Source organism: Strix uralensis, chromosome 17 (assembly GCF_047716275.1).
Source record: "Strix uralensis isolate ZFMK-TIS-50842 chromosome 17, bStrUra1, whole genome shotgun sequence".
In the NCBI taxonomy this organism is placed as follows: domain Eukaryota; kingdom Metazoa; phylum Chordata; class Aves; order Strigiformes; family Strigidae; genus Strix; species Strix uralensis.
Window position 1 is genome coordinate 14,859,675 of NC_133988.1, and position 25,723 is coordinate 14,885,397.

General features: G+C 46.4%; 1 protein-coding gene across 11 annotated transcripts in view; it reads right to left on the reverse strand.

Moving 5' to 3' along the window:
• Positions 1–25,723, reverse strand: part of KDM2B (lysine demethylase 2B) — a 126,251-nt gene that overhangs the window by 1,881 nt on the left and 98,647 nt on the right. For 6 of the 11 annotated variants that reach the window (XM_074887701.1, XM_074887707.1, XM_074887699.1 and 3 more), the window contains 10 exons: positions 16,921–17,145; positions 12,247–12,390; positions 7,450–7,537; positions 6,644–6,912; positions 5,603–5,641; positions 3,278–3,951; positions 1,661–1,824; positions 1,071–1,232; positions 702–803; positions 158–376 (listed from right to left, as the gene is read on the reverse strand). In XM_074887701.1, the coding sequence (XP_074743802.1) occupies positions 158–376; positions 702–803; positions 1,071–1,232; positions 1,661–1,824; positions 3,278–3,951; positions 5,603–5,641; positions 6,644–6,912; positions 7,450–7,537; positions 12,247–12,390; positions 16,921–17,145 (2,086 nt within the window). The remainder of the gene's footprint in view (positions 1–157; positions 377–701; positions 804–1,070; positions 1,233–1,660; positions 1,825–3,277; positions 3,952–5,602; positions 5,642–6,643; positions 6,913–7,449; positions 7,538–12,246; positions 12,391–16,920; positions 17,146–25,723) is intronic. The other 5 variants (XM_074887700.1, XM_074887705.1, XM_074887703.1 and 2 more) reach the window with 5 other exon arrangements.

Here is a 25,723-nt window from a genome sequence, read left to right on the forward strand (position 1 = left end):
TTTGTGTCTTAATCTCGCTCTTGGGATCATATCGAAACCTCCCCCAACACTGGCTGGGGACATTAAATGGTGAAGCCACCCTGGGGGCAGGGGAAGAACTGGGTAAAACCACTCCCACGAGGGGTCTAACACCCTCCCCTGTGCTTGTGTTTCTTACCTGATAAATTAATTTCTGTTAATGAATCCCGCGTGGTGGTTCCGACCGCGGTCAGCAGGTTAATAGACTGATCTGTCACGTGATTACAGTAACTAAGATTGAGTTTGGAGAGCAGAGGCATGTGCCTTATGATCAGCCGCAAAGAAGCATCTGTAATATCCAGGCCAGCCAAGCGCAGCTCAACTATGTTCCGTAGTTTACTCCGGTTGTCGATCTGACCTGGAAAGCGGAGGCAGCAGGTCACTCCCAAAAGTCTCACCCGTATCACAAACATCTGCAGATCTATATGAAATGCACTGTGACACACAACACTGCTGCCCTACGTCAACTTCAGACGCTTTTTGCCTGTCTGGAGCTTTGGAGGGGACATCAGCAGGAACACTTGTCTATTTTTGGAACAGGCACGTGGACAAAGCCACCTCCTGATTTCAAAACAAAAGGGATGAAAGTAACTGCAGGGGCCCAGCGGAATTACAAGTCGGGAATAAGCAGTAGGCTGTGCAGTGCATGCCAGAAAGCAGATCTGATTTGCTCAAAATTTCACCTGAGCTGATATCCGGGCGAATGTGGCATGACCCACAGAACTGCTCCTTCCCTGAACTGGAAGAAAGTGTTTCCATACTCTCTAAAGTACACCCGTTGCAGCCTGAAGAGAAGAAAGTCAGACAGAAAACCAGCACAGTGGCTCAAGATGACTGTTCAGCAGCCAGAGAACATCACTCGTTACCCAGTGGCTTCCAGCCAGGAGGTGTTACAAGCCACTACTTTGAACACCTCGCGCATCAGCAAAGCCCAGAGCCCCGCCGGCGCTAGCTGCGGGGGGCTCTGCCCGTCTCCTCCAAGGGGCACTAGCAGCAGAACATGCCACAGAACGGCTGGGACAGGTCGCCCGCGTGCTCCTCCCGCCGGTTACCTGGCCGGTTATCTGTGGGCGGTGACAAGAGGTCTCTCATTTGCGCGTCTTTCAGTCCTTCTGCCCACTGCACATCCAGAGTTCGGAGTAAAGGACAACTGGAACTACAAAGTGCCGACACTGCTATCCACGAGCACCCTGATAACAGCAGGTCTCGAAGACCTGCGGATACAGAAGAAGTTGGAGCACGTGGCCTACCCGGAGAGGCGTCCGCGGTGATCGCCGCTACCAGCCCAGGGCCGCTCTGAGCGACGATCCCAGCGCTCCAGGGCAAGCTGGGACCCCGTAAGCCTCCTCCTGCCCAGCTCTCCCACCCTCTGGAGCTTCATTACTGTGGGGGACAGCAGACCCCACCCCCCCCACTAATCAGCGCAGGCACCTTCCACGGCAACATTACCTGTGGACAAAAACCTGCCTCAAATTAGTTTACCTAGCACATCAAGTAGCCACAACACAACTAATTTTGGCCCCATTTTAACTCGCTGATGCTTCATTCCTACGCATCTAACTCCTCTCTCGGTATACCCAGATCCCTGCAGACATTCCTCAGTTTGGTAAATTCAGGGAAGTGGTCAAAAAACATCACTTACCTGGCAGTCTGTTGATAAGCCAACTCAGCTGCTTTTTAGATATATTTGTCCAGCTAAGATCAAGGGTTACAGGCTGTCTCCTAATAATGCCACTAAGCATAAGTGGAGTGATGGATTTACAATGGTTTAAATCTATTTTGGTCCATAATCTTTTGTCACAGCACCTACCCAAAAAGAAAAAAAGCCAACGGCACTTAATTTGGCACTTGTTTTGATTTCTGCAAGACCTTAAACAGTAGGGAAAAACTACAGCATTTAACTGAAAATAGCAAAAATAAGGCTGAGCGATGCTAAGATAAGCACAACAACATACAATGTTACATAGGTTTGAAGTTTCTCCATCAAATATATCATGCTATCAAGCATATTTCTACAGAATTACCAGTGTCAACAACTTTGGATCCCATTTTAAGTCATCAAAGCACTTAGTAAAACCCATTGTCTAGCCTGAAGACAAGCCACACCTTCTTGCTTACCTTTTGAGTGTCAAGACTGGTTTTAAATATTACTGTCCTGATCTCCCCTGCCCTTTCCTTACTTAAAACCAGTGAATTCTGTAAAACAGGTCCCCGCTCTCCTGTTCTGTGCCTGTGTGTTATTCCCATCTACGTGTCTTATGCGTTTTTATGCTCTTTTATGATTCTCTAAGGGCACCAAGCAAGAAGTCCTAATGAGCGTGCAAGATTCTGCATTGTTCATTTTTCCATTAGAAGATACTGCACTTAAGTGGCAAAGGCATTTACCAGCTTTCTGTGACACCAAGAAGCCCAGGGAGGAGACACTCCACACACATCATCTTGCACCAAATCATCAACCTCTCAACCTTTCTGTCATTCCCCCGGTTTGTTACTAGACTGTGCTCGAAAGGAGCCTCTGTTACAATCCGCCCATCTGTGTGCACATTACAGTCAAATCCGAGGCGACAACCAACAAGAGATTTTCCTGCGAGTTCAGTGAAAGACATAAATCTGTCCACTAACGCTTCCTGCTGCTCTACAGTCACCGACTGTGTCAATGTTCACACTCTGGTACCCCGAGCACCAAACGGACACTCTGTGAGTAAATACAATTAACAAATGATTCTTCCATCAGCTCTGCTGGTACAGAACACAGCGAACGGGATCGCTCTCCAAGGAAACAATCGGCACAGACCTTCGGAGGAGAACACCAAGGGCACTGGGAGATCTTCCCTGTATCTCAATAGATATTTAATAGCGGAACTGAACAAACAACTGCAGTAGCAGTCAGCAAGTCCTGGGGGCAGAATGACACCAAGACAGCATGACCTAGACTGGCCGTTCCAGCAGGCGAGAACATTGTGGTGTCTAACTACAGAACAGGCTGCTCTGGGGCGACACACACACACACACACACACACACACACACACCCCCCCCAATTCCCACCAGAAATGCTGGGAACTGCTGTTTCTGAGAAAGCACCAGAAGACACGCTGCTTCTCCAGACACTGCGGGTCACCCCTTCTCCTTGGGCTCAATAGAGCTTCACTGACAACCCACACACCTCTTCCAGGAGATGTTAGTGCTCCCGTCCCCCGCTCCCTTTTTGAGTCCATCCCGCTACACGTTAGACCGAGCTCGGTTTCCCGCCCTCCTTACCATCTGTTCCAGGTCTTGCAAACTCTCATACAGATGCACAAGTCTCTATGACTGAGGTAGCTAAAGACAGCCATCCAGACTTCCCGCTGCATCACGTGGGCTGCCCCGTCATCCAGGGGGAGCGAGTCCGGAGGGGGGCTGATGGGAGGCGGCCGGATAACGTGCCGTTCCATCTGAATGCATTTGGGAGGAGAGAGCGAAGGCGGTGGCCGGGTTATTCCCCGAGGTGTGCTTCGCAGGCTGGGGATGAGCTGGTGCCTCAGCTCCCGGGGAGTCCCGTTTAACCCTTTGCTGAACCTATGGAGTCTCTCACTGTTGTTCAAAGCACGCTTAGGTTCCTCATTCTCGCTCTCAGGTTCAGATTTGATGGGTTGGTGATTCTCGTTGGCAAGGCTGTTCTCGGTTTTTTGGATCTCCTGGTTAAGCTCCTTGCTGAGCTCCTTGCTCAGTTCCTTATTGGGAAGCCGCCTTTTCCTCCTCATCTTGAACTTCTTCTTGTCCCTGGGCTCGGCGCCCTCCGTGCTGGGACCTGCAGTGGGTGAGCTGGACCGTGACTGGTCGCTATCCTTGGAGCGGGGAGGTGCTTCTGGCAGGTCGTCCTCGGGCTCCTGCTTCAGGCGCCGCAGGGGTTTGATCATGGCAGTTCGGTCATCTGGAGCCTTCCACGATCGCCGCTGAAAAGGAAGAGACAAGGGCTGACTATTCGAGCAAGAACGTACGCAGCAATACTTCACATGCTGATGCTCCACACAGGCAGCCCTGCCCGGGGCAGGGGGGAAAGGGAAGGGGGGGGGGGGGCGGGCTGCCTGCCAGCACTGGGCCCCACCCATCTGAGCACAGGGGTACATTCACCGGCCAAAGGTATCAAGTTCAAGTGCCATCATGGATGAGGAGTCCAGCTATTGGCTCTCTGGACTCCAAGAGAGGGATAAATGCATTTATTCACCATGCATAATCCTGCAGATTTAAGGGCCTTACTCATTACACAGTGGACAATTCATATAGAGAAGATAAGCAGCACACTACAGACAGCTTTTTCCCCAGCAGGCCAGAAGAAACCAGGCTTGGGACACATTCACTGGGCACCCACTTTAAACACTGGCTGACACATGTTCATGCCCAATAGCCAAAAGGTCAATTCCTGAAACCTCCAAAAGCGCGGCCGTGGCCCCGATCGCTGGACACTCACAGCCTCGTTTCATGATGCTTTTTTAGCTGCTCCTTTACATCCTACTGAACTCTGCTCGTCTTCTCAAGCTTCCCCCGGCGCCGGTGCGTGCAGAAGGGGGGATCTGACTGACAGGTCTGACACACTGCTGGCCTGACAGAGACCTCGCACTGACACAATCTCCGACGCAACGCAGGCTGACAGGGGTTAGCTGGCACCTTCTTCCCTGCCCCGGTCACTGTTCATGCAGCAAACTGCACTGCACTTGCTCACATTAATCAAATCTCTCTTTGATGTACACCAGACAGAAGCATAAGAGACGTACAAACCAAGATCAGGGAAGACTTCAAGTCTAATCTGATCACTACAAGTAAGAAAGAAGCCACCAACTGTTAAAATGAAATAGCTCTAATAAGAAGAGATCTGGACTGGCAAGAGAAGGTGAACTGCTGTGAACACACTTGTTATATCAGAAGGTCTGTGCTTTCGCAACAAACTAATTGGATCAAGTCAGTGGATGCTTCAGACTGCGGCATGCAGCGGAGAAAGCTGATCACCCTGTCTTTAAATTAACATATTATAAAGTGAGAGGTCACAGTAAGTTAATGACAGGTTAGAACAAAAACATTACAACATCAGACTGCTGGCAGCTTGCAGCATCCTTCCCACAGGGCACTGACGAGCGCTTAGTTTAAAAGTATCGGACTTCTGTTATCGTGCTGGATTGCAGGAGTAATCAATACTTGTGTGCCAGGTCACCCCTGGCTCCCTGGGGTGTCAGCGGGGGACTCCAGGGACGTGCTGTGGTACAGACTGCTGAGGGGCTGTGTGGCAGGGGCAAGATTCAACCACACAGGAAGAGCGAAACATCAGTATAGAAAAAGAATTTTATTCCTTGGGTCATCAAAAAACCACAGCTTGCTGCTGTTTTTTAACATGGGACACCAGAACAGAAGATATAAAACCAGACACTGCAGCTAAACTAACCTGTAAAGGTTTCCACGAGAGAGATATTCTGTAATTTCAAGATGTAAATGGGATAATAAAAATGCCTGCAGTGACACAAGGACATGACTGAAACTGGCTCACCATTCAGCTCACATGAGGAGAAGGGATTAGAAGGGATTGAGAACACATCTATTAAAAAGGCAAAGTACCTTCTTCCTGAAGAGTTTGTCTTCTTTTCCAAGTTTTAGCTGTTGGAAGAAAGAAAAGTAAAAACCCCAAACCACGACATTTGTTGTGCTGTCTGATGAAGGTCTGGTGACCCACAGCGCCTTCCTCACACACTGGGGGGCTTTCATGGAGCAATTCAAGCCATCCATGAACACTGCAGTGAGTCCAAAGGGATGGGAAAGGAAAGCACAGCCAGAAAGCAGATATGCATAAACTGGTGTCGTGAATTTTGCTCTCTCACTCCACCAAAGCAACCCCAATCCCTACTTTTACCTTACTGCAGTGTTCCCACTGCCAAGCCTTGCAGGGCAGACTGACTGCCACTCCTCATCAACTACAAATGTAACACAAAACCAGCCACTGATTCTGATTTTAAGGCCATCAGCCATTTACTCATGAGACACATTAAATCTAGGTCCTCATTTCTACTTCTGCAAACCAGCGTTTCTCTATATCCCAAGTACCATATTTTGCAATCCATGTGACAATTCAGAGTGTTCCTGCCTGGCCCAAGCGCTCTGACTGACAAATTCAGGGAAAAGCTGTCTACATCGCTGTTGTGAGCAGCTCCTCCTCTCTGCAGGCTACAGAAGGTGTCATTTCTAGAGGTCCTCTGATGGGTTATGAGTATTGTACATCCCTGAATCAGCCACAAAACCAGCTGCCATACGCCACCAAGTGGATAGAGATGAAAAAGTTTCCATTAAAAATTGATTTTCACTTTGTTCCTCCTCCAAGCATCTTGTAAAGACTTTTCAGTTAAAGTGGGTTTTCCAGTATTATGAATAAAACAACTGCCATAGCCCAGTGTTTTCGGCCTCTGAATGTCCACCCAAGTGTCACTGTTCAAACTACTGTCCTGTTAGACTAGCCGTTTTCAGGAAGGAAGGTAAACCAGCGCAGTTTCTTTTGTAACAATCTGGGATTTCAAGATGAGCTATAAGCCAGAAGGCAAGAGACATCAGCCCCAACCAGCCCACACGCATCTGTGTAAGTACATGAAAAAGAGTGTTTTGTCATACCCGCTTTCTCATAGTGGGTTCCTGGGGTTTCTCAAATTTCCTTTTTCTCCACAGATGCACTTCATCTGACTTTCTCCTCAGTATTGAGTCAACTTGAGTCTTTTTGGAATGTTCCTCTGATTTCCGCCTGGGAGTTTCTTCACAATCCCCTTTCCGTTTTGCAGCATCTGTTACTTCCTTATTGTCTCTGTTCATTTTCTGTTCCTTCAGCAATGAGCCTGGGAGATTTGATGCGTATTTGAATCCTGGTCCGCGCTTTTGCTTGTACGCCAAAGAGACACAAAACACAAACAAACTTTATATCTTATGCCTTTCTCAGCTCCTAGTCTAAGTTGCCTCCAACACTCCAACATTGGTGGGTTGATCACTTTGTAACAGACAAAATGATTAGCAGGGAGTTAGAGTAAAGTAGTTTCAACCTTCACAAAGTTAGTTTTGTAACTACACACTTGCAAGTATCTGTCAATTTGCAAAGAAATAATGTTTCACTAATTCCAACAGACACTTCAGGTTTTGCATAATTGCTTCTGGATTTTGTTTTTTTTAAAAAAAATATTGTCAGTTTAGAAATTAACACGCAGCAGTGCTAACCTAAATATTCCCCAGGTTCTGGGTGAAGCGTTGGTACACGGAACAAGAATACAAAAATTATTGAAGAATAGAAAGCCATCAGCTTACTTCCTTCAACTCAACCGAATTAAGCACAAAATCAAAAGCTGGTCTTGGGCAAAATTATAGCTACAAGCCAGAGGGAATGCTTGAGATTTTGTATCACATTCCAGCACCACTTATTCCCATTAAACTCACTTTTCCAGTTTTCCCTGCGTGGTTGCACTTTGGACACTCCCAGCAGTTCGGCAGCTCATCGTTAACCACACCATCCGATTCCTTCACCTGGTGAAAGAGAGGCACAACTCAACTCACAATCGAGCTGCAAAAGTCTACAGACAGATCATTTACAGGCATTTTGTACAGTTCATTATTTTCTTTGATCAACTGCTGCCCTCCCAATAGCTGCAGAAAAGAAACCCGGATCACTGCAGGTGCTGCCCCATCCTGCTGGTGCTGAGCAAGCCCTCGGTGCTGCACAATTACCCTTCTAATGATGTCAATGGGGAGGAAAGCACACTGGCCAAAATGGTATTTGATAAAGGGTTCAGGTCTGGGCTTTTTATGAAGGTCAGTGACAATCCCCATTAACACAGGGCAAAAAACCAAACCAATAAAACACACCCCAACACCCCAAACCAAAACCCAGGACTGTAACCACGCCATCTCCAAACGTCCTCTCACACCACCTATTTGCAAAGCTCAGTCCCACCCTGTTTCCCACTGGAGTGAGGCACAGTCTGATCTTTTAATAGGAAGGGATTTTTCCCCATACACACACTCCCACATACATTAATACCGTTCGGCATTTTTAGAAGCAAAGCACCCTGCACTGTAATCAAGTGTTCCTTAAAATATTTTTCTTTATGGATCAGAACTAGCAGTGCCATGCCTCCAGTCCTCAAGCCCATGTGCCAATAAAAAGGATGGTTGCCAAGTCAGCTAGAGAACAGGCACTTTTATTCAGAAGACTGGACACATGAAGGCATTTTTAAGGTTTCTCACACCCACAGTTACTCAGCTAGTGTAAGAAGAAAAATGCTTACTACTTCACTACCTCTGTGACATTTTGCTTTTTGAAAGAGAAGACGCACGCTCAATGTTGTTATGCTACAATAAAAGCACAGTCCTGCCCTACACAGTTGAAAAGCTGCTGGTTTCTGTATTTCCATACAGAAGCCCACATTACTTTCCAAACAGGAGATAGGTGTTTCTGAAAAGACATTTCTGTGAATGAAACTGAGGATGAAAAGTAGAGCTAAGCTAAAAACACCCTCCACGCAAAGACATACGCTCACTGATGGCACATTCACATTTCAGGGTTTAGTTATATATACAGAAAAAAAGCTGGGGGGGGGGGAGAAGATTAATTTATTACTACTGTAGACAACAAAAACATGCTACTCTCAAGACAAACAGCTGGGTACTGGCATCAGCAGCAGCACAGTAGCAGGAGACTGCTGCTGAAACAGGCAGGGGCAGAGATCTACAGATTTTTCATGTTTCTGAAACATTTCCTCCTCTCCTCCAGCTCAGTGAAAATGCACTAGCTGTGCAGGAGCAAGCCCTTGTTTTTAGGGGAACTCCTTCCTCAAGTCCCTGAGCCAGACAGTAGCCATTCTAGTTTCACCATCTAGAGAGAGCGATGACATGTCAGTCTCTCTCAGCAAGTCTTCTGGAGTTAATAAATGAGTAAATGAAGTGGGCAGAATTTAAATACTGGTTTTATCACAACTGTGTGCCTTTGAACCTTCTTTCCCATGGTAGGTGTAAGATACTCCAGGAGTTGTTGTATACATCTCTGCCTCAGGGGAACAATTCCTGGCCCAAGTCCAAGTTGGGAACAAGTTATTTCCCGCACTGAATATAGAGCAAATGCTACTGAAGGGAAAGCATTACAGCTCTGTCCCTTCTGTGAAGTTTAAGGAACTGAACAGATGTGAAGAACTGTAAGCAAACTAATTAGACACACACAAACCTGCCACTGAATCTGTCCCAAGCCTTTCAGGCTGGGTGGGAGCCAGTGCTGAGTGTTTGCTACAAACAGCAGGTGGGTGTCTGAGCCACAGCGTGAGGCATCTTCAGAAAGGTACCTGCAGCACGAGGCCAGCAATTCAGAAAGTCTAAACATGAGACTACGCTACTGTGAAGTCTTCTTGTTAGGGAACATGGACACCCCAGGATGCTGATCTGACATCGCTGAGCGAGAGCCATGAATTTGGGCAGTGCCAAGACTGAAACAACATCAGCAGCAATACACACCTGGGCTGAAGTCATGGGCAGCAGTGCTGGAAAAGGTCTTTGTATTTCTGCTGTTCTGACAAGGCACCTAAATATTCACCTTTTCCATCATTATCCCTATGTGCACCCAAGATGAAAAAGAACAGGCTCCTACTGGGGAAAACGTACCCCTTCTCCTTAAGAAACAGCACTCACATGTGCTAACCAGCACTACTGGCAATTTGAGACATAGCAAGAAAAATTCATCAGCATTGGTTCAACTCAAACACTCTGTAACAATGAAAGGCAATATTCCTCCAGAAATCTCGCTGGCTCCCTCTGGAAACAATGTTGTGCTTGCGAAACGCTCGCCAAGATCGTTTTCATAGGAAACTTTTCAGCAAAAGGAGCGTTTGTGTTGGTATTGTATTTTCAAGGAAAGAAGCATGTCAGAAAGCTTCCATGACACTTCTCAGTATATGGAACACCCTGGCTGTCCTTAGCGCGGTTCCAACACAAGCACCTAACGTGCTCTGGTACTCAGGGCTCCTCCGGCAAGAGGCGCCCACAGAAGCCCCTCAAGGCCCTGAGTTTGTCAGAGCACTTATGCACCTCAGCTACCCTTCATCTCCTCACAGGGGTCAGCCTCTGACCCTGTTTTTTCATGGAGAAAACCCACCACAAACATGTACAGCCAAACTGGGAAGCTGGAAGGGGATGGACTTCAAACCAGGAACAACCTGCCCTGGAGTACAAATTAGCCACTGCACGTGCCAAACTACTCCACGAGCTTTGGAGATGCGTCTTGGCGAGAATTCACTCCACAGGGGAATAAGCCAGGAAAGGACGCTCCTCCCTTCACTAATCCAGTTTATTCCAGTCTCCCCCAAAAGTACATTTGCCAGACATTTAACTGGAGATGACTGACTGTTCACATGTACTACTATTTACTGAGAAGGACAGGGAGGGACCTTCTCTTGGTGGACAGCCGAAGCAGCCGCCCTGGGGCCATGTTTGCATTCAAAGGTGCTTCCCACAAGGACTATTTACAGGCTCCATCCTCTGGGCTTAAGCCCATGTCAAGGGCTCGAGCAACATGTAAACATGGCAAGAGATTTTTGCCTCATAGAAAATCATGGAATCTAGGAATAAAGAGCAAGGAGGGATCCAAGGAAGTGGTTCCATTTTCCTTTTGCTGTTCCGCTGTGCATAGTCTCAACCTCACCTTCCGAGACAATTCTGAAACCCCACCAGTGCCCTTCTGTCTCAGTAAATAAACAGCACCAGTTAGCCCACCATTTCAGCTCAACAGAAGCATTAAGAAATTAAAAAACAAGACACACAAGGCACGCTGTAAATCTCCCACTGCTTAATTTTCAGAAACACCCAAAGCAACATTGTTCCTAGGTACCAAAACAGCACTCAGAATACCACACATGCATAAAAGAACAAACAGCACTTGCTTGATCTCACAGATCTGACCCACATCCTGTGCAACTAGTCCCAAATGTGGTATGAGGAGAGGAAACCATACTTGAACTGCCACTAGACAACAATCGTGTCCTCTGGACTCAACCATGAAGTGTCACTGACACTGCAAAGCAAGAGAGGGGGGAGCGCAGGGCACTTTCAGGAAGGACTGGAATGGCAAAGCAGCAGCTACAAGCCAGAACTAAGGTACCTCTGAAAACGAGCAGCTCCCTCCCTTGCTTCACCAGCCCCCGAAGCCTTGTTTTAAGCAGAGCCAAGCAAGCAAAGCTCCCTTTCAGAGCCCATCTGTGCCAGGAGCTGTGAGCACCAATTTCATGAATCAGGGAGACAGCCACAGGTCTGGTTTGCCAGCTACCTACTTTCTGCTCTAATAAATGACATGCACATAGCTTGGTGCAATATTCTGTACAGCAGAAGAAAAATAAAAGGCCAGGAGAGCATCACCCCGGGCCTGCATAAGGAACATACCTCTCCTCCCAGAGATCCCAGAAGGGCCAAAAGCTGCTTTCTGGGGCATGGTGTGTCAGAATACATTTGCTTTGGCAAATCCCTTTAACCATAAACAAATCAGCAACAAGAAATGGCTGATCAGCTGAAACAAGCCACCTCTGGAGAAAGGAGGCTTCTAAACGCTAATACACAAAGACATGCCCAAAATGACACTTCTGTCACCAGCAAAGACTATAGCTGCTCACAGGACTCAAGCAGGCCAGGGGTGAGCACTCCTGCAGCCTGAAACTCGCTCGGTTTGTCCTCTAGAGCTACAGTCTTCCTACTGCAACATTTGTTCATAACATCTTTAAAGCCAGCAGCCACTGGAAGGCACATCTGTGCCTGGACAAACACGAACAAGCAAACTACTTGTTTGTACTTTGTGGGACACCGGAAGGAGCTACCGATGTGGGGAGTGTAACTAACTCATCCAAAAGCACAGGCAGATTTCTGTGTCCTCTTGAGCTTCCCGTCCCAACTGAAACTCCTCACTTCCTTAAACAAGAGGCAAAAAAGAAAGAAAAACAAAACAAAACCCCACAAGACATTTGCAGACACATTTCAGAGGCTGTCCAAAGCAAGAGTCTCTGCTTACAGGGGATGCTGTTACATCAAAGGATCCCCGCCTGCAGTCAGGGCCGCGTGTGTCATGGCTGTCACCCTGCTTCTGACACCAACTCTTTGCTCACTGAAGTTTCCAAAGATGAAAATGTGAACGTTTCCCAGTTTCTGTGCACTGCTTTTACCAATCCAGCTTTTGTTTCCAACATGTATCACATCCTTGTACTCACCTTAAGGCATCCTGGGTGTATGATTTCATTACAAATGGAGCATTCCATTAGCATGAGATTAAACTTGCTCTCCTCCTCTTCCACAGTGTCCTCTTTCCCAGCTTCTCCGCACACCAGACACACAGCAGTATGAGGCAACACCGGCTGTTTACACACATCAGAAAGAAGTCTTGATCAGGAGACGGAAGACATATGGAAACAGAAGAACTCAATGTGCATTTACAGTATCCTCATTTCAAAGAGGAGATAAATAGGGATTAATTGTGCGAACTGCTGAAAGGCTCCAGCCCAGCAGAGCAACAAAGGCAAGAAAAACTGGTAACAAGTGGGGCTGGGTACCCAGACCAAGCATCACAGGACATGTTTCATGGATTGAAAGTGCACTCCCTGTAGCAACATAGATTCACAGGGCATCTCAGGGATGGATGAAAAAGCTTTTTTTGTGGGTGCCTCGAATCTGTGAGCTGACAGACATTGGCATGCAAGTCACTTCACTAGTGTACAATGGGAGGGAGAAGAAGCAACCTAGAACACCACTATTCACATCTATTAAGCTTCACGATCTGACTAGCAATTTGGCAGCTCCCCTATTTTACAAGCAGGTCAGACAGATGTCATGGGACCCAATCCAGGTCTCACAGCAAGCCCACAACAGAACCAAGAACAGACCTTTTCCTGACCGACAGTCTATTATCTAGGGCCTGGCTCCCAACCTGAGCATCACAAAAAGCACTGCACAGACACTAAAAAGAGAATTCCTCTCCTGCAAGTGTCACAATTGAGAAACGCAGGGATATTTTTCTGTCTTTTGCCAAGGCAGAAAGGGAACTGCAGCATCTCACATATCTGTCACCCATGTCAAAGCACTGAATGCCAGTCTAATTAAAAAGCCACCTTTGTGCTAATGAGGAACAAACTTCTGGTTTGCAGCAATAAGGTATAAGCCTCAGCGCAAGAAAGAAAAGGAAGATCCTCATAAGCAGCTGGCTCTAATGTGAAATGCAATCGATAAGGTTGCAAGTCCTTAACTATTAAGCAGCCAGAGGCAGAGATGTGGCTTTTCATGGCAAGGATCCCTCGTAGATGGAGTGAATAAAATCCGTAAGTGGATACTTGCACACTGTCATGGTTTAACCCCAGCCAGCAACTAAGCACCATGCAGCTGCTCTCTCTCTCCTCCCCCCTCCCAGTGGGATGGAGAGGAGACTCAGAAAAAAACCTAAAACTCGTGGGTCAGATCAGAACAGTTTAATCACTAAATTATAACAATAATAAAATAATAATAGTAATGAAAAGGAATATAATAAAAAAAACCACACAAAAACAAACCCCAAGAAAAGACAATTGATGCACAATGCAATTGCTCACCACCTGCTGACCGAGCAGTGATCTGCCCCCCAGCCAACACCCCCAGTTTCTGCACTGAGGATGACGTCCCATGGTATGGAATAGCCCTTTGGCTAGCTGGGGTCAGTTGTCCTGGCCATGCTCCCTCCCAGCTTCTCGTACACCTGCTCGCTGGCAGAGCAGGGGAAACTGAAAAATCCTTAGCTTAGGATAAGCGCTACTTAGCAACAACTAAAACATCAGTGTGTTATCAACATGATTCTCACACTAAATCCAAAACACAGCACTGTACCAGCTACTAGGAAAAAAATTAACTCTATCCCAGCCAAAACCAGGACACACACCAAACCAAATCTATGCAGCAATAGTACATCCTTCAGCAAGTTTCAGATAGGGAAAAACGTAGCTATAGTAAGCCATTACAGAGTACAGTGTGCTGCCCCACACTCCAACATCTGATACATTTATGGCAACATTTTCCTGCTTTTTCATGCCAGTACTTACCCACGCTCCATTTTAAGAGCATTTTGCAAATGTTGTTCAATTGTCACCCTTCCTCCAAGCACAAAATAGGAATCCCCAGGATCCCATTCCACCAGCAGGTAAACCAGAGAAAAGCTAACTAAGTTGTCCAGACCCGCAAGTGCTCTGTCCACTTGTTTTGCCTGATCTCCCACACACGTATTTATATCCACACACAAAACCAAACATCCCAGGAGCAGCACAGTTTTTCTTGCGGAAGCAAGGGAATCTAGGGAATCTCCTCTGTGCCCCAACTAGCTCTGTCCCGCTGCTGGGCTGGAACAGCAGTCACGCTGTCACAACTTCTCCTGAAAGGAGGTTGCAGAGAACTGGGGATGAGTCTCTTTAACCAAGTAATAAGCGATAGAACAAGAGGTAATGGCCTCGGGTTGCACCAGGGAAGGTTTAGACTAGATATTAGGAAGTATTTCTTTACGGAACGGGTTGTTGGGCGTTGGAATGGGCTGCCCAGGGAGGTGGTGGAGTCCCCAGCCCTGGAGGTGTTTAAGAGTAGGGTCGACTTAGCGCTGAGGGATGTGGTGTAGTTGGGAACTGTTAATGTTGGGTTGATGGTTGGACTGGAGGATCTTCAAGGTCTTTTCCAACCTAGACAATTCTGTGGTTCTGTGAAGTTGTCCTCCCAGCACAGAGACCCGCACTCCCTTCAGACCTATTCAATGCAGCATAAAGTGTCCCAGGCACTCCTGTTTCCCTTCTTGATTGAACTAGTGATGCAGAGGAGTTTCTCTGAATGGCAGTACAGACTCTCTTAAGGCTTCCGAGTTTAATGAAAGTCTGTGTCTATTTAATATTGTCAATGTTATTAACCAGAGGAAAGCACAATCCCAGAACTGTAGGGATCATTACTTCCACAGAGCCTTGCTTTGGCATTTTGGGTTTTTCTTTTTGGCTGGAAGCTGTTGGATAGGTACCACAATATATTACTACTGCAATTGTTAAGAGAACATAATGAACAAGAGTAAAGGCAATAGGATTGCTTATAGAAACGTAAAGCCCCCTTAAAAGTTACAACAGTTCAACTTGCTAATTTTTCTATGCTTTTGTTGCTCTAAGAAAGTCTGTAATACTCCCCCTGCTATTTACACCAATGGGAAACTATGAAGGGCAGAGATGTCTTCTGGAGTGCATACAAGGGTGGGACAAGGAATCAGAGTACCCCAGCTACCAAGCCCTGTGCTCTAACCACAGCTTCTGGAAATAAAACCAGCAAATACCAAGACAAAAAATACTTCTTCATTAGAAGACAGGAGATGAGAGGATGACTACACTCAGCCAGAAGAGAACCCAGTTCATCTCCAAAAGGTTCAGCCTGTGTTATCTAGAGTGAAACAGCTTAGTATGAAAGTTTCCTTCATCAGTCAGGACAAGAAAGCACACTGCAGTCCTAATTTAATCCCCCCACTAAAAAGGCAGCATGATTTCACTATTTCTTCCCCCTGGAGAATAATATATTCTTCATCCATGCTGTTCAATTCATGCCTCACTCCAGGAAATCAAGTGTTCAAAAGACAGACACTTGAGCTGCAAAAGCACACTGTGGAAAGGTAGATATTCTACGTACTTTACTGAAAGATCCAGCAGAGTTGCATCTAATCCTCTATGACAAGAACAGTGCATGGTTTAGAACAGGACATGTAGTGAGCTACCAGAAGCAACTACTGGAAACCTTAAGTGCTTATCAGTTTTTTATCAGTGTCAGACCAAGTCATTTAATGCCTCCACTTCAGTTTCCTCATCAGAATTAAAGAAAAAAAGCCCAAGTGAAAGGAACTGTAACAAGAGTTAAGAGAGAAATCAGTATAGATGGGGTGATATTTCAGTTATGAATAAACAACATTCCTCTCCTTAAGAAAAAAAAAACACAACAGAAAACCAAACCCTTAACAGTTGCATAAACAAGACCTTCCAAAGAATCAAGATAAAAGCTAAAGCTCATTTTTATCCTTGAACAGGGACACTGTGAACATGAGACCTGAGAAGCCCCACAACAGTCAGTGTGAAAGCAACGGATTCAAAAGCTGCTTGGACAACTTAATGGAAGATTAATCTGTCAATATTTGTTAAATACAAAACTATCACTTATGACTCAAGAAGCTTCTAAGCAACGTATCGCAGAAGCCCAGGAAACTCTTTGACTTCCTGCTTGCCCTGTTCAGATGCTCATCTCCGGACAGCCATTTCCAGTCCCTGAGGAAGACAAGATCCTGGCTTGACGGCTCTTTGGCTCATCTGGATCAGACCCTCTGCCATACATCTAGGTAACAGCAAACAAATGGAAATTTAGATCTCTAGTAGCCTGGGGCTGGGGTCACCAATGCCAAAATCTTGGAGGATGCCAGTCAAAGATTTCTCCATATCTTAACTTGGTTAAGTAGTCAAGATGGTAAAGATGGTTGCAAGCAAGCTTTTCTCAGGAAATTCAGAAATCCAAACCAAACAGGCCTCTCCTCCCTTTGAATCGGAACTTCCCACTCTTCCCCTTCTCCCCCAAATCCCAGAATTTCAGTGCGATTTGAATGCCAATTTCCAGTGTACTGATAATCTCCACTTCTGTATTACTGAGCATGAAAGCTGGGCTATTTCGTTTTAGTGGTTTAAGATTTGGGGAGGATGAAAAGCAATGGGGAGAAGAGATCTGAATTGAGAGGAAAGGAATTACACTGTTTTGTCTGATCCGCTTTAGAGACTACTCTGAGCAGAGTTCTCAGTTCCCCACCTTGTCACCAGGACACGCAGATATAGGAAAGAAAGCTCCAAACCAGCTGTAGCAACAGGTACACTTACTGCGATACACTGCCTCATAATGCAGGACTGCTTCATCCTGCCAGGTCCTCCAAATTTCTTCATGTCCTTGCAGAAGTGACACTCGCCGCACTCTGTCCGCAGACACGCCTCGCACTTGCGGCATCGCGTCCTCCTCCGGCGCGCTCCGGCGGTTGTCCGATTAGCTGCGAGCTTCACTGCAGAAGCAGTGCCCAGTTTCCCTTTGGGCCGTCCGACTGCCCTGTTCTGAAAGAGCCAGACACACAAAGTTAATCGCACATCCCACTTACCATCTAAACTACAGAACTTCCTTGGACAGGAGCTGTACACATCTTCGATGTAAAACTGACAGATGTATCAGAGTTATACACAGATGGGTAATGCTCAGCAGATGCATACTATCACTCTTATAGCTAAAGGAGTTCCCTTACTTTTTCAAGAAAAGATGTAAAAGGACAAAGCAACCAAGGCATAAATGAGAGATCCCAAACCTATTGCAAGCCCACCTCAACAGGAGGGCAGGGAGACTCAATTTATGCCCAAGCTCAATGCAGGACCAAGTCCCAAGTGACATGCTTGGCTTAGGTCTGCACCACTGCTGAGCTCTGGGGCTAGGGAGCTCTTAGGATTGTGCTCAGGTTAAGCCAGGAGGTCTACTTTCCTCTGCTGGAAGTAGAAGAATCCAAGGAGGCAGCAAAAGTAATTTTGAGGTCAGGTGCAGCAGAGAGACACTCAGCGGCAATGGCTCAAGGCACAGCAATCTCCCTAAAAAACCAGGAGAGTATGAACTACTGCCAAGCGATAAAGTAGGCAATAAACCACAAATACTACAAAACCCTTCCAAAGTAGCTCCCCTCATATCCAATACTACAAGTGCTCAAAAATAGAACACTAACTGATGCTGTGCAAAGGCTAAAAAGGGCATCCCAGGTCTAGATTTCAATGACCTTTAAGACAGAAGCTAAAGGAGCATGAAAAGATTTTAAATGATTAGGTTAACTGCAGCATATTCACTCTGGATATCTAAATTTCATGTTCTCATCAGAAACTCCCTGTTACACACAAGAACTTACCACTCAAGCCAAACATCACTAAATACCATGTAATTGTATGGGGCTAATTATGCAAGAATTGGCTTGGCTCATTCTTACCACTGACAGCTTTCTCCATAAAGATGGTAATAATAGGACTGCAAAGATCATCTGGTTTAGCATTTATACAATTTTTCCACTTTCTGCACATCTCTGCATATGTCCAACAGACCAGCCAGTTTCACTTTCTGTTTCTGCTGAATTCTGGGCAATCACCAAGGCAGGGGCAGGTTGGCTATAGAAAGCCATGCAGAATTTCCACTGCAGTTTTTAAAAGAAAGGGTATGGACACATCCTACTTGGTACTACAAAAACTTCCCTAAGTGTCCTACTATACAACTCTGAAGAAAAGCCACATGGCTGAGCATTTGACCTTCCTCCCAGCTGACTTAGCAAAGCTCCAGTGACTTTCCCTAAGATACAGAAGAGCACTGGTATTTTGAATCTCCAATCCAGGAACCTCAGTGCCGGGAAAAGAGAGAAGCCAGGAGTGAGACCTCTTAGCTTTCTCTCCCACAGACCTACTGTCATAACTGAGGTGGGAGAAAACACTGCTTAGTTGATGAGCTTATACAGATTTCAGCAAGTTTTTAATTATGTTCCTCTAGAACAGTTTTTGTTCTGCTTGCAGGTTGAATCGCACTGTGCTATATGAACAGACAAGTGTAGCTTCCTTCCCATCGGCAACCACACCAGACACCTCCATCTCAGATAAATTTCAGACACCCCAAAGAATAAATATTTACCCTTTAAACCAACTTTCCAGCCTCTCAAGGATAAAGTCAGTTATGGCAGGACTGGCTTAGAGGCAACCTAGATAAGAGATAATTTCCTTCCTCAGCATGAATCACTCCTCCATTCTCCCTATTAGAGTCTCCTTCCACTAGCAAGGGAAGCGAGACACAAACCAAAGTCTAGACATCAGTGGGAACAAGTTAAACCAAAATACGTACAACAACCTGGGCAGCTCCCCCCTGCCAACAGCACATGGAAGATTCTGCATGAGCATCCGACTCCTTCCCGCTAGGTTTGAACATGATTAAGTTTTTTAAGAAGGCAAACAACAGATACGACCCTATCAGAACGGTCTTTTTAAAATGCAATCTCTTTCAAGGAAAAATCAAACTCTGTACTTTTCCAGCTGATTCTGCCACAGTAATACGAGCCAAGTCCTAATTCTGAGGACAGCATCTTAAGCTCCAGAACACCACAAAGATGCAAGTGGTAAAAAGGCAGTGCTTGAACACAGAATTTTAGAATTCTTAAAAAAAAAAAAAAAAAAAGACAGGAAGGTGAAGGTACATGAACAAGTCTGAAGCCAGACCACACAACTCGGATTTCCTTACAGATCACCACACCACACAGCAGAGGTGCAGACCTCTGATCTCACTGTATGTAATATTTCTTACCTACCCAGAGCTCTTCACTGCTCATTAGGAAACTCAAGCAATTATACTAGCTGGGTTTGTATTAATTTACCAACCGACCCATCCTCAGTTCAAGCCACGTCTTCACTCCAGGATGTCACAGCCAGCAAGGCTAGAGAGGCCTTGCAGGAATTCCCACTAGTATCTAGTTTCAAGGGGCTCCAAAGTGGTTGCTTAAAAACTTCCACAGAAGAAAATCTGGCCTGTGGGTTGCTATCCCAGAAAGGGGCTGGGATTCAAGGGGGTAGAAGGAGCCTCCAACATGACTTGGGGTTTATTTAGCACATGGCAGACAGCCAGATAAATTCCAGGTTGATGTTAGTGAAGAGATGCTGCAGGATTTCCAGCCCAGACTGCAGTTTTACAATGTACCAGTCCTGGTAGCAAAACTAGGTGAAGATTTCTTTCCTAGCTCCTGTTCCCATCTTTGTACTGCAGTTTGCCACCCTCCTAGCACAGATCTGTGGACCTGTCTTGTAAATAATGAGCAACTGGTAGGGGACAGCAGGATTCCTTAAGCTGGGTTCACCACGGTGGCCAGCAAACAGCCACCCCACAGGCCACCCCACAGCCGGGTGACACACTAAGCCCTAAACTAGGTTCCAAACCAATGTAGTCTCCCACCTGTGTAGCAGATCCTATCATCTCCTTTCCCAAGGAGATGAGCTGAAACCCTCAACCACAGTCTGTGCCTGCTTACTCCGCAGTCCCCAGCAGCCACCTCTGAGAACTGTCAAGAAGACAAAGATTATACCAAATTTGAAGATTTTTTTTTTCTTAAGTCTTACAACAAAAACCAGGGAGTTGAGACAGAGCCTGCCCGGAATGCTATCACAAGCAATCCCCTATTTTCTCCAGCACTTTCAGAGAAACCACGCCCATCCTTCTCTGGCCAGAGCAAGTCTTCAAAAGATGGGTAAAAGGATGTTCAAGTGATGACAACCACTCTCCCAAGCTCCTAACGAAGGTTCTGCAAGCAGCTACTGAAACATATTAGGATTAATATGCTAAATACCTACCCCTATTACACTGAAACCTAGAAAGCTGGTGGACTTGCACTGCCCTCTAAAACAAGACCTGTTAACAGGACATCCTGCTAGGTCTTTTTTTTTTCCTTTTGTGGGTTTTTTTTGTTTGTTTTTTTGGTTCCCTCCAGATTACTGCCATGCAATACACAAAGGTAACCTACTCCTGCCCCTGAAGCAGACTGCACCATGGTCTCTACAGCACCTGGGTACTGGAAGTAAACTTAGGCCATCAAAGGTAATACACTATGAACTACAAAGCCATTTACAAATCATTAATTTGGGATCACCCTCCCACACCACAGTGATTAAACACACCCACTCCTTAGACAGGAAAGGGGACAAATTTGCAAACTGATTTTCAGAAGTGCTGAGCTCCTACAAACCCCAGGGAATTCGATAACACTCCAGTTGGACAATAATTAGGGGACTGCGTAGGGTGGTCATCAGCAATTCAAGTCTCTCTCAACAGGGCTATGTAGATCTCAGAATAAGACCAGGTATGACACTTAAAACTCAAAACAAACCCCTAGAAAATGCTATGGGAAAAAGTCACTACTCAGAACATTAGTTTATCTTGGCTACAGACAAACATTTGGCTGCTGGGAAGTTTTCACTGCCTGCTTGCAGGTACCTGAACACAATTTCACCATATTTCATTTCCCTGCTCAGCAGTCACCGAAAAGCCACCCACCATCACCAGGTCAGAAGCAGCAAAGGCACTAAGGACCTCTGCCCTGAGCACAACCCTTACTACAACAAAAACACAACTCTGATTTTTACAACAACAGATTTCAAACCTTCACAGCTGCAAAAAATAACTCAAAAGACCTCGGGTAAACAAAAATAGCAAGAGCCTCAAGCTTTGGAGACAACACTTCAATAGCTATCAGCTGTTAAATGCATCATTAAGTAGGTGCTGATGTTCCCCAACTGCTATCCCAACACCAGGAGGTAACTTCACACACAAACTCCTCTGCTCTGGAGAGGAAGATCAGCAGACCCTGCTGCCAAGTCCCAGGAGGGATGGGGTCCTGGTCCTGAAAAACAAGGCTGACAAAGCCTGCAGCCTAGAAACAAGCTCTTCTGCAAGTGGCCTTTACCTGGGTACGGGTCTTATTCCACCAATCAGGTTCAGTGACCTGCTTAAACTGCTGCCAGTGGCACTGTACCATTATTTCAGACTCAACAACTCTGAGAAAAATCCAGGGCCATGTGCAGTGCCCTTCTGAAGGGCTTATCACGTGGCCAGCTCAGTGAGACCCTGAAGCCCTTCACTTCCTAACCAAGTACTAGCTGAGCAGCTTGTGTATCCACTGTGTAAATCTCTCCAAGACAAGACACCATACATGTGCAGTGTTCATTGCTTCAAGGTGCCACGTTTGCAAGATAGGGGTGATTTCCTTCTGTAACACGTGGACAGATTCAGATTATTGTGATTTGGTGTGGTTTGCCCAAGTCCATGCAACTGTATCAGCAATGAAAGACTCAGGACTTCCCAGGTGCTGGTCCTGCGCTTAGATCTTTATATGGCAGTGCAACCCAGTACAATTGTTTTACCAGAATTAGAATAGACAAATTTAATTACCAGTTGTTTCTTTATAATATCTGATAAATAAACACTATGGGGGAAAAAAAAAGCCACACACATTAACCCACAATTCATAACTGTAGTCAGCTAAAACACCACCCTAAACATGCTGGGTCACGGGCTGACACTGGGTGCTGGAGAATCCCACGGGGTGCCACAGCAAAGGCTTCTGGTCAATTATTTCCTTGCCTCTTCCCGTAGCATCAGAGGTGTGCAGACGCAGAGGTGCATTTTTCAAGTCAAACAGGGTGGAAGTGCTGGAGGACAAGGCTCCCTGCTTGCTGCCCAGGGCCAGCGAGCAACACTGTCCCAACTGCTGCAGTGGTGTGTCCCTCCCCTAGCCTCCTGGGCATGCAGTTCTGGCCTTCCTGCTAAGAAAACCAGTCAAACTGACAATTACCAGCAGTGGTGTAGAACAGCAACACACATACCAATGCACTGGACTGAGATCCACCAAAGTCACTTTACCAGAGGTCTCTGAAACAGACCCTGTCATTAACTCTACATTAACCCTGAAATGCAGGGACTGGCATTAAACTGCCTGGCAGGCTGACAGCCTGTTACACGCACACTGTCTTGCACTAGATAATCACAATCAAGTCAACAGCTCTTCAGCATTAAACCCTTACATCTCTTCAGCAGTTAACAGAAACCCTTGTCAAAGGAACAACTTGGAGGAAGAAGGAAGGAAGGACAGGATGATGTGACTGCAAGACTTCAGGGGGAATGAGGAAGAAGCTAGTTTAAGACAGAAAAAAAAAAAAAAAAAAAAAAAATCACACTGATGCCAATAACATCCTTACAAGCAGTATTAACTGAAGAGTGCAAGCCAACACCACGGATCTAACATGTCTGACTCCAGCATATCTGCCCAAAGTCTACACACACGAACTCCAGGGGAGTTGTTTTCCTCTAGCAGTGGCTGTTTACAGGACTCATATCACCCATCATCAGCACATGCTCCTGCCGGGGTGGAGGTGTCCTGCAACACAAGGCCAAGGTCCCCCATTACGCGAGCAGCATCCGAGGGAAAGGGAAGGCGGTGGAACTTTTCCAAGCCCAGCCATCCCCAAATAGGACTAACGCTCTCCACACGCTCACTGCCACCATCTCCTCCAACTCATACCTACTAACTTTCTCACCCTCTCCTGCAGAAAGCAGCGAAGCTCCTAGTGACCACTGCCAGGCGACCACACAGAGCTCCACTACTGAATAAACAAATCAATTTCCCACAAGTAAATAGAAAAGTTTATACCTCGCAGGTTCATCTGGGCATTAGTGACACTCCAGCAGCTTTTCTGCCAACTATGTTGTTTAGGGTGTGATAAACTGGCACGTCAGTGCCAATACAAGTGCCCCCGTTTATTTTCCTCTGGTGGTGAGGAGGTAGAAGTTAGGCCTAGAGTGTGGAATAAGATATATTGGCAAGAATATGCTTTTGCAGATAAGCTGCATCCAAAGTAGGATCTCTTAAAAAGAAAGACACAAGTTATACAGACTTGGAGCACATTGTGCAAGTGTAGCTTTTCTTCTTACTGCTACCTCAGGACAAATCCCCCTACCCACACCCCGGAGCTTTTTTCCTCAGTCTATTTACACACGCTGAAGTGTCACCATCAAAAACTGAATTTCTTCCTACCCTGAGCGACCCAGCAAGGCTGGTGGGCTGCAGTAGGGTGCTGCCCTCCCCAAGGGCCAGCACCAGGCAGGACATGAACCCCAGCACCCACACGCTTCCAAGCCCCCAATGCTGACTGCAACTAGTCCAAGTGCAGCAAATCTCACCTGCTCTCGTGCTGGGAAATCTGGCAGTCTTTTTGCCTTCCTAGTTTACACATAGACTAGGGAAAGAGGAATCAAAGTCAGAAGAAAGTTTGAGCGACAAAAACCACAGCTCCTACCCAAGCACTGAAGTTGTGCTGTTCAACTACACCTGTAGTACTGAAGCCTTTCACCTGTTACACACCGGAGACTAATCGCAGTAGAAGCAGCTACATGATACCAATGTGACATGTCCTGTGCAGAAAAATGTAGTAACTACACAAGCTAAAGCAGGCTTGTATGAAAATACAGTTGGATCCACATGACGTGTTTTATCACAGAACAGTTCTGAACAAAAGAAGAAAAAAAAAATACTCCACAGGTCTTTGCTACGTAGGTCACGGTGTTATAATTTAGGATCAGACCAAGCCTTTTAAGAAATCCACAAGAAGGCTCTCCACTTTCTTGCATTAATTTTTAACTATTAAGACAGAAAAATGCTATCAAAGCCTCAGGTTCTAGAAGAGCTGAAGAATCCCAAAACATAACCAACTTTCTGAATTCATCCAGCAAGAACTAGCACCTCCAGTAGCTATTTCACAGCTGGTACAATGCAGCTGAGATCAATCTGCTCCCCGAACATTACCTCTTTTCAAAAAGCCTATAGTAATCACACCAAAACAGAGAAGCAAATGGAAAAGGCCTGGTGTGGGACAAAGTTTAAGAAAAGAAAGGGGGCTGGGACATTTTAACTACCAGGTCTGGGAGCTGAGAGGTGAATCGAGCAGCAGCACAGGCCTGCACATTCACACGATCCGCAGAATTAAGTAAAGCCTTAATAAAGTTACTTGTCCAAGACCCAGCTTAGGTTCGTGGAGTGACACTACACCAGGCCAGGGCAGCACATTAACATCTCTCTTAAGGTTTCTACACCAGATCTGCCATCCCTGGGGAGCACCCAAGGCACACCACCATCGCCAGTGCAAACTCTTTTTCAGCTCTGCTTTCTTGGCGCAATTATGAAGCAAAACATCGTAAAGTTATTAGAAATGAGATGGGTTTTGGAGGATAGACTCAACACCCGGCCTACGTAGAAACTTCTCTCTAAAAGCAAATTATTGGGCTATTTTAAAGAGCAAAACACCTTGAGTTAGGAACAAAACTATCAAGTTTATGTTTAAATTGCATACACATGTTTAATTCTATTCCTGGTGCATTTTTAATTGCTTAGGCAGTTCTTAAGAGAGTAAAATATGCAATCTAGAACATATGTTCTGGATTATTTTTCGCAGATTACTTCATAAATTTAAAAAGTTTATTCTCCTTCCCCCACAGGAAAAAAAAAAAAAAACACCAAACAAAAAACATCAGAGAATAAAGCCTGGAAGTATTAATAAAAGTTCTCTTTTCATTTCAGCACACATCCTTCTCTTTATTCCACATCCCTCGTCCCTGGGAATGGAAAGGAGGTTTTGGCTATAAATCAAACTAAGACAAGGTAGCCGGGCTCAGCATCAGACTCCCTCCTGAAGTCCTGCAGCCCTCTCAGCTATTTGAGGAATCTTATTAGAAAAAAAAAAAAATTAAAAAAAAAAAATTCTGGAAGCGGCAGGGAAACCCCCCGAGAGGCACAATCACACACTCCAAGCGCATCCGCCTCTGAAGCGGCGCGGGGCCCCCGGAGGAGCCCAACTCCCGGTGCCCCCGGGCGCCCGCGGCGGGCGAGGCCGTGCGCCCCGGGCCGGCCCCCGCGGCGGGAGGCTCCCGCGCCCCGCTCCGCGCCCCGTTCCGCGGACACGCCCGCAGCCGCGGCGGCGCCGCCGCCGGGCGCGCAGCCCCGGGGCCGCTCCCGACCCCCCCACATTGTTCCCCGTCCCCGCTGCCGGCGCGGCTCGGCGCTGCCCGGCCCAGCCTCCTCCCCTCCCTTCC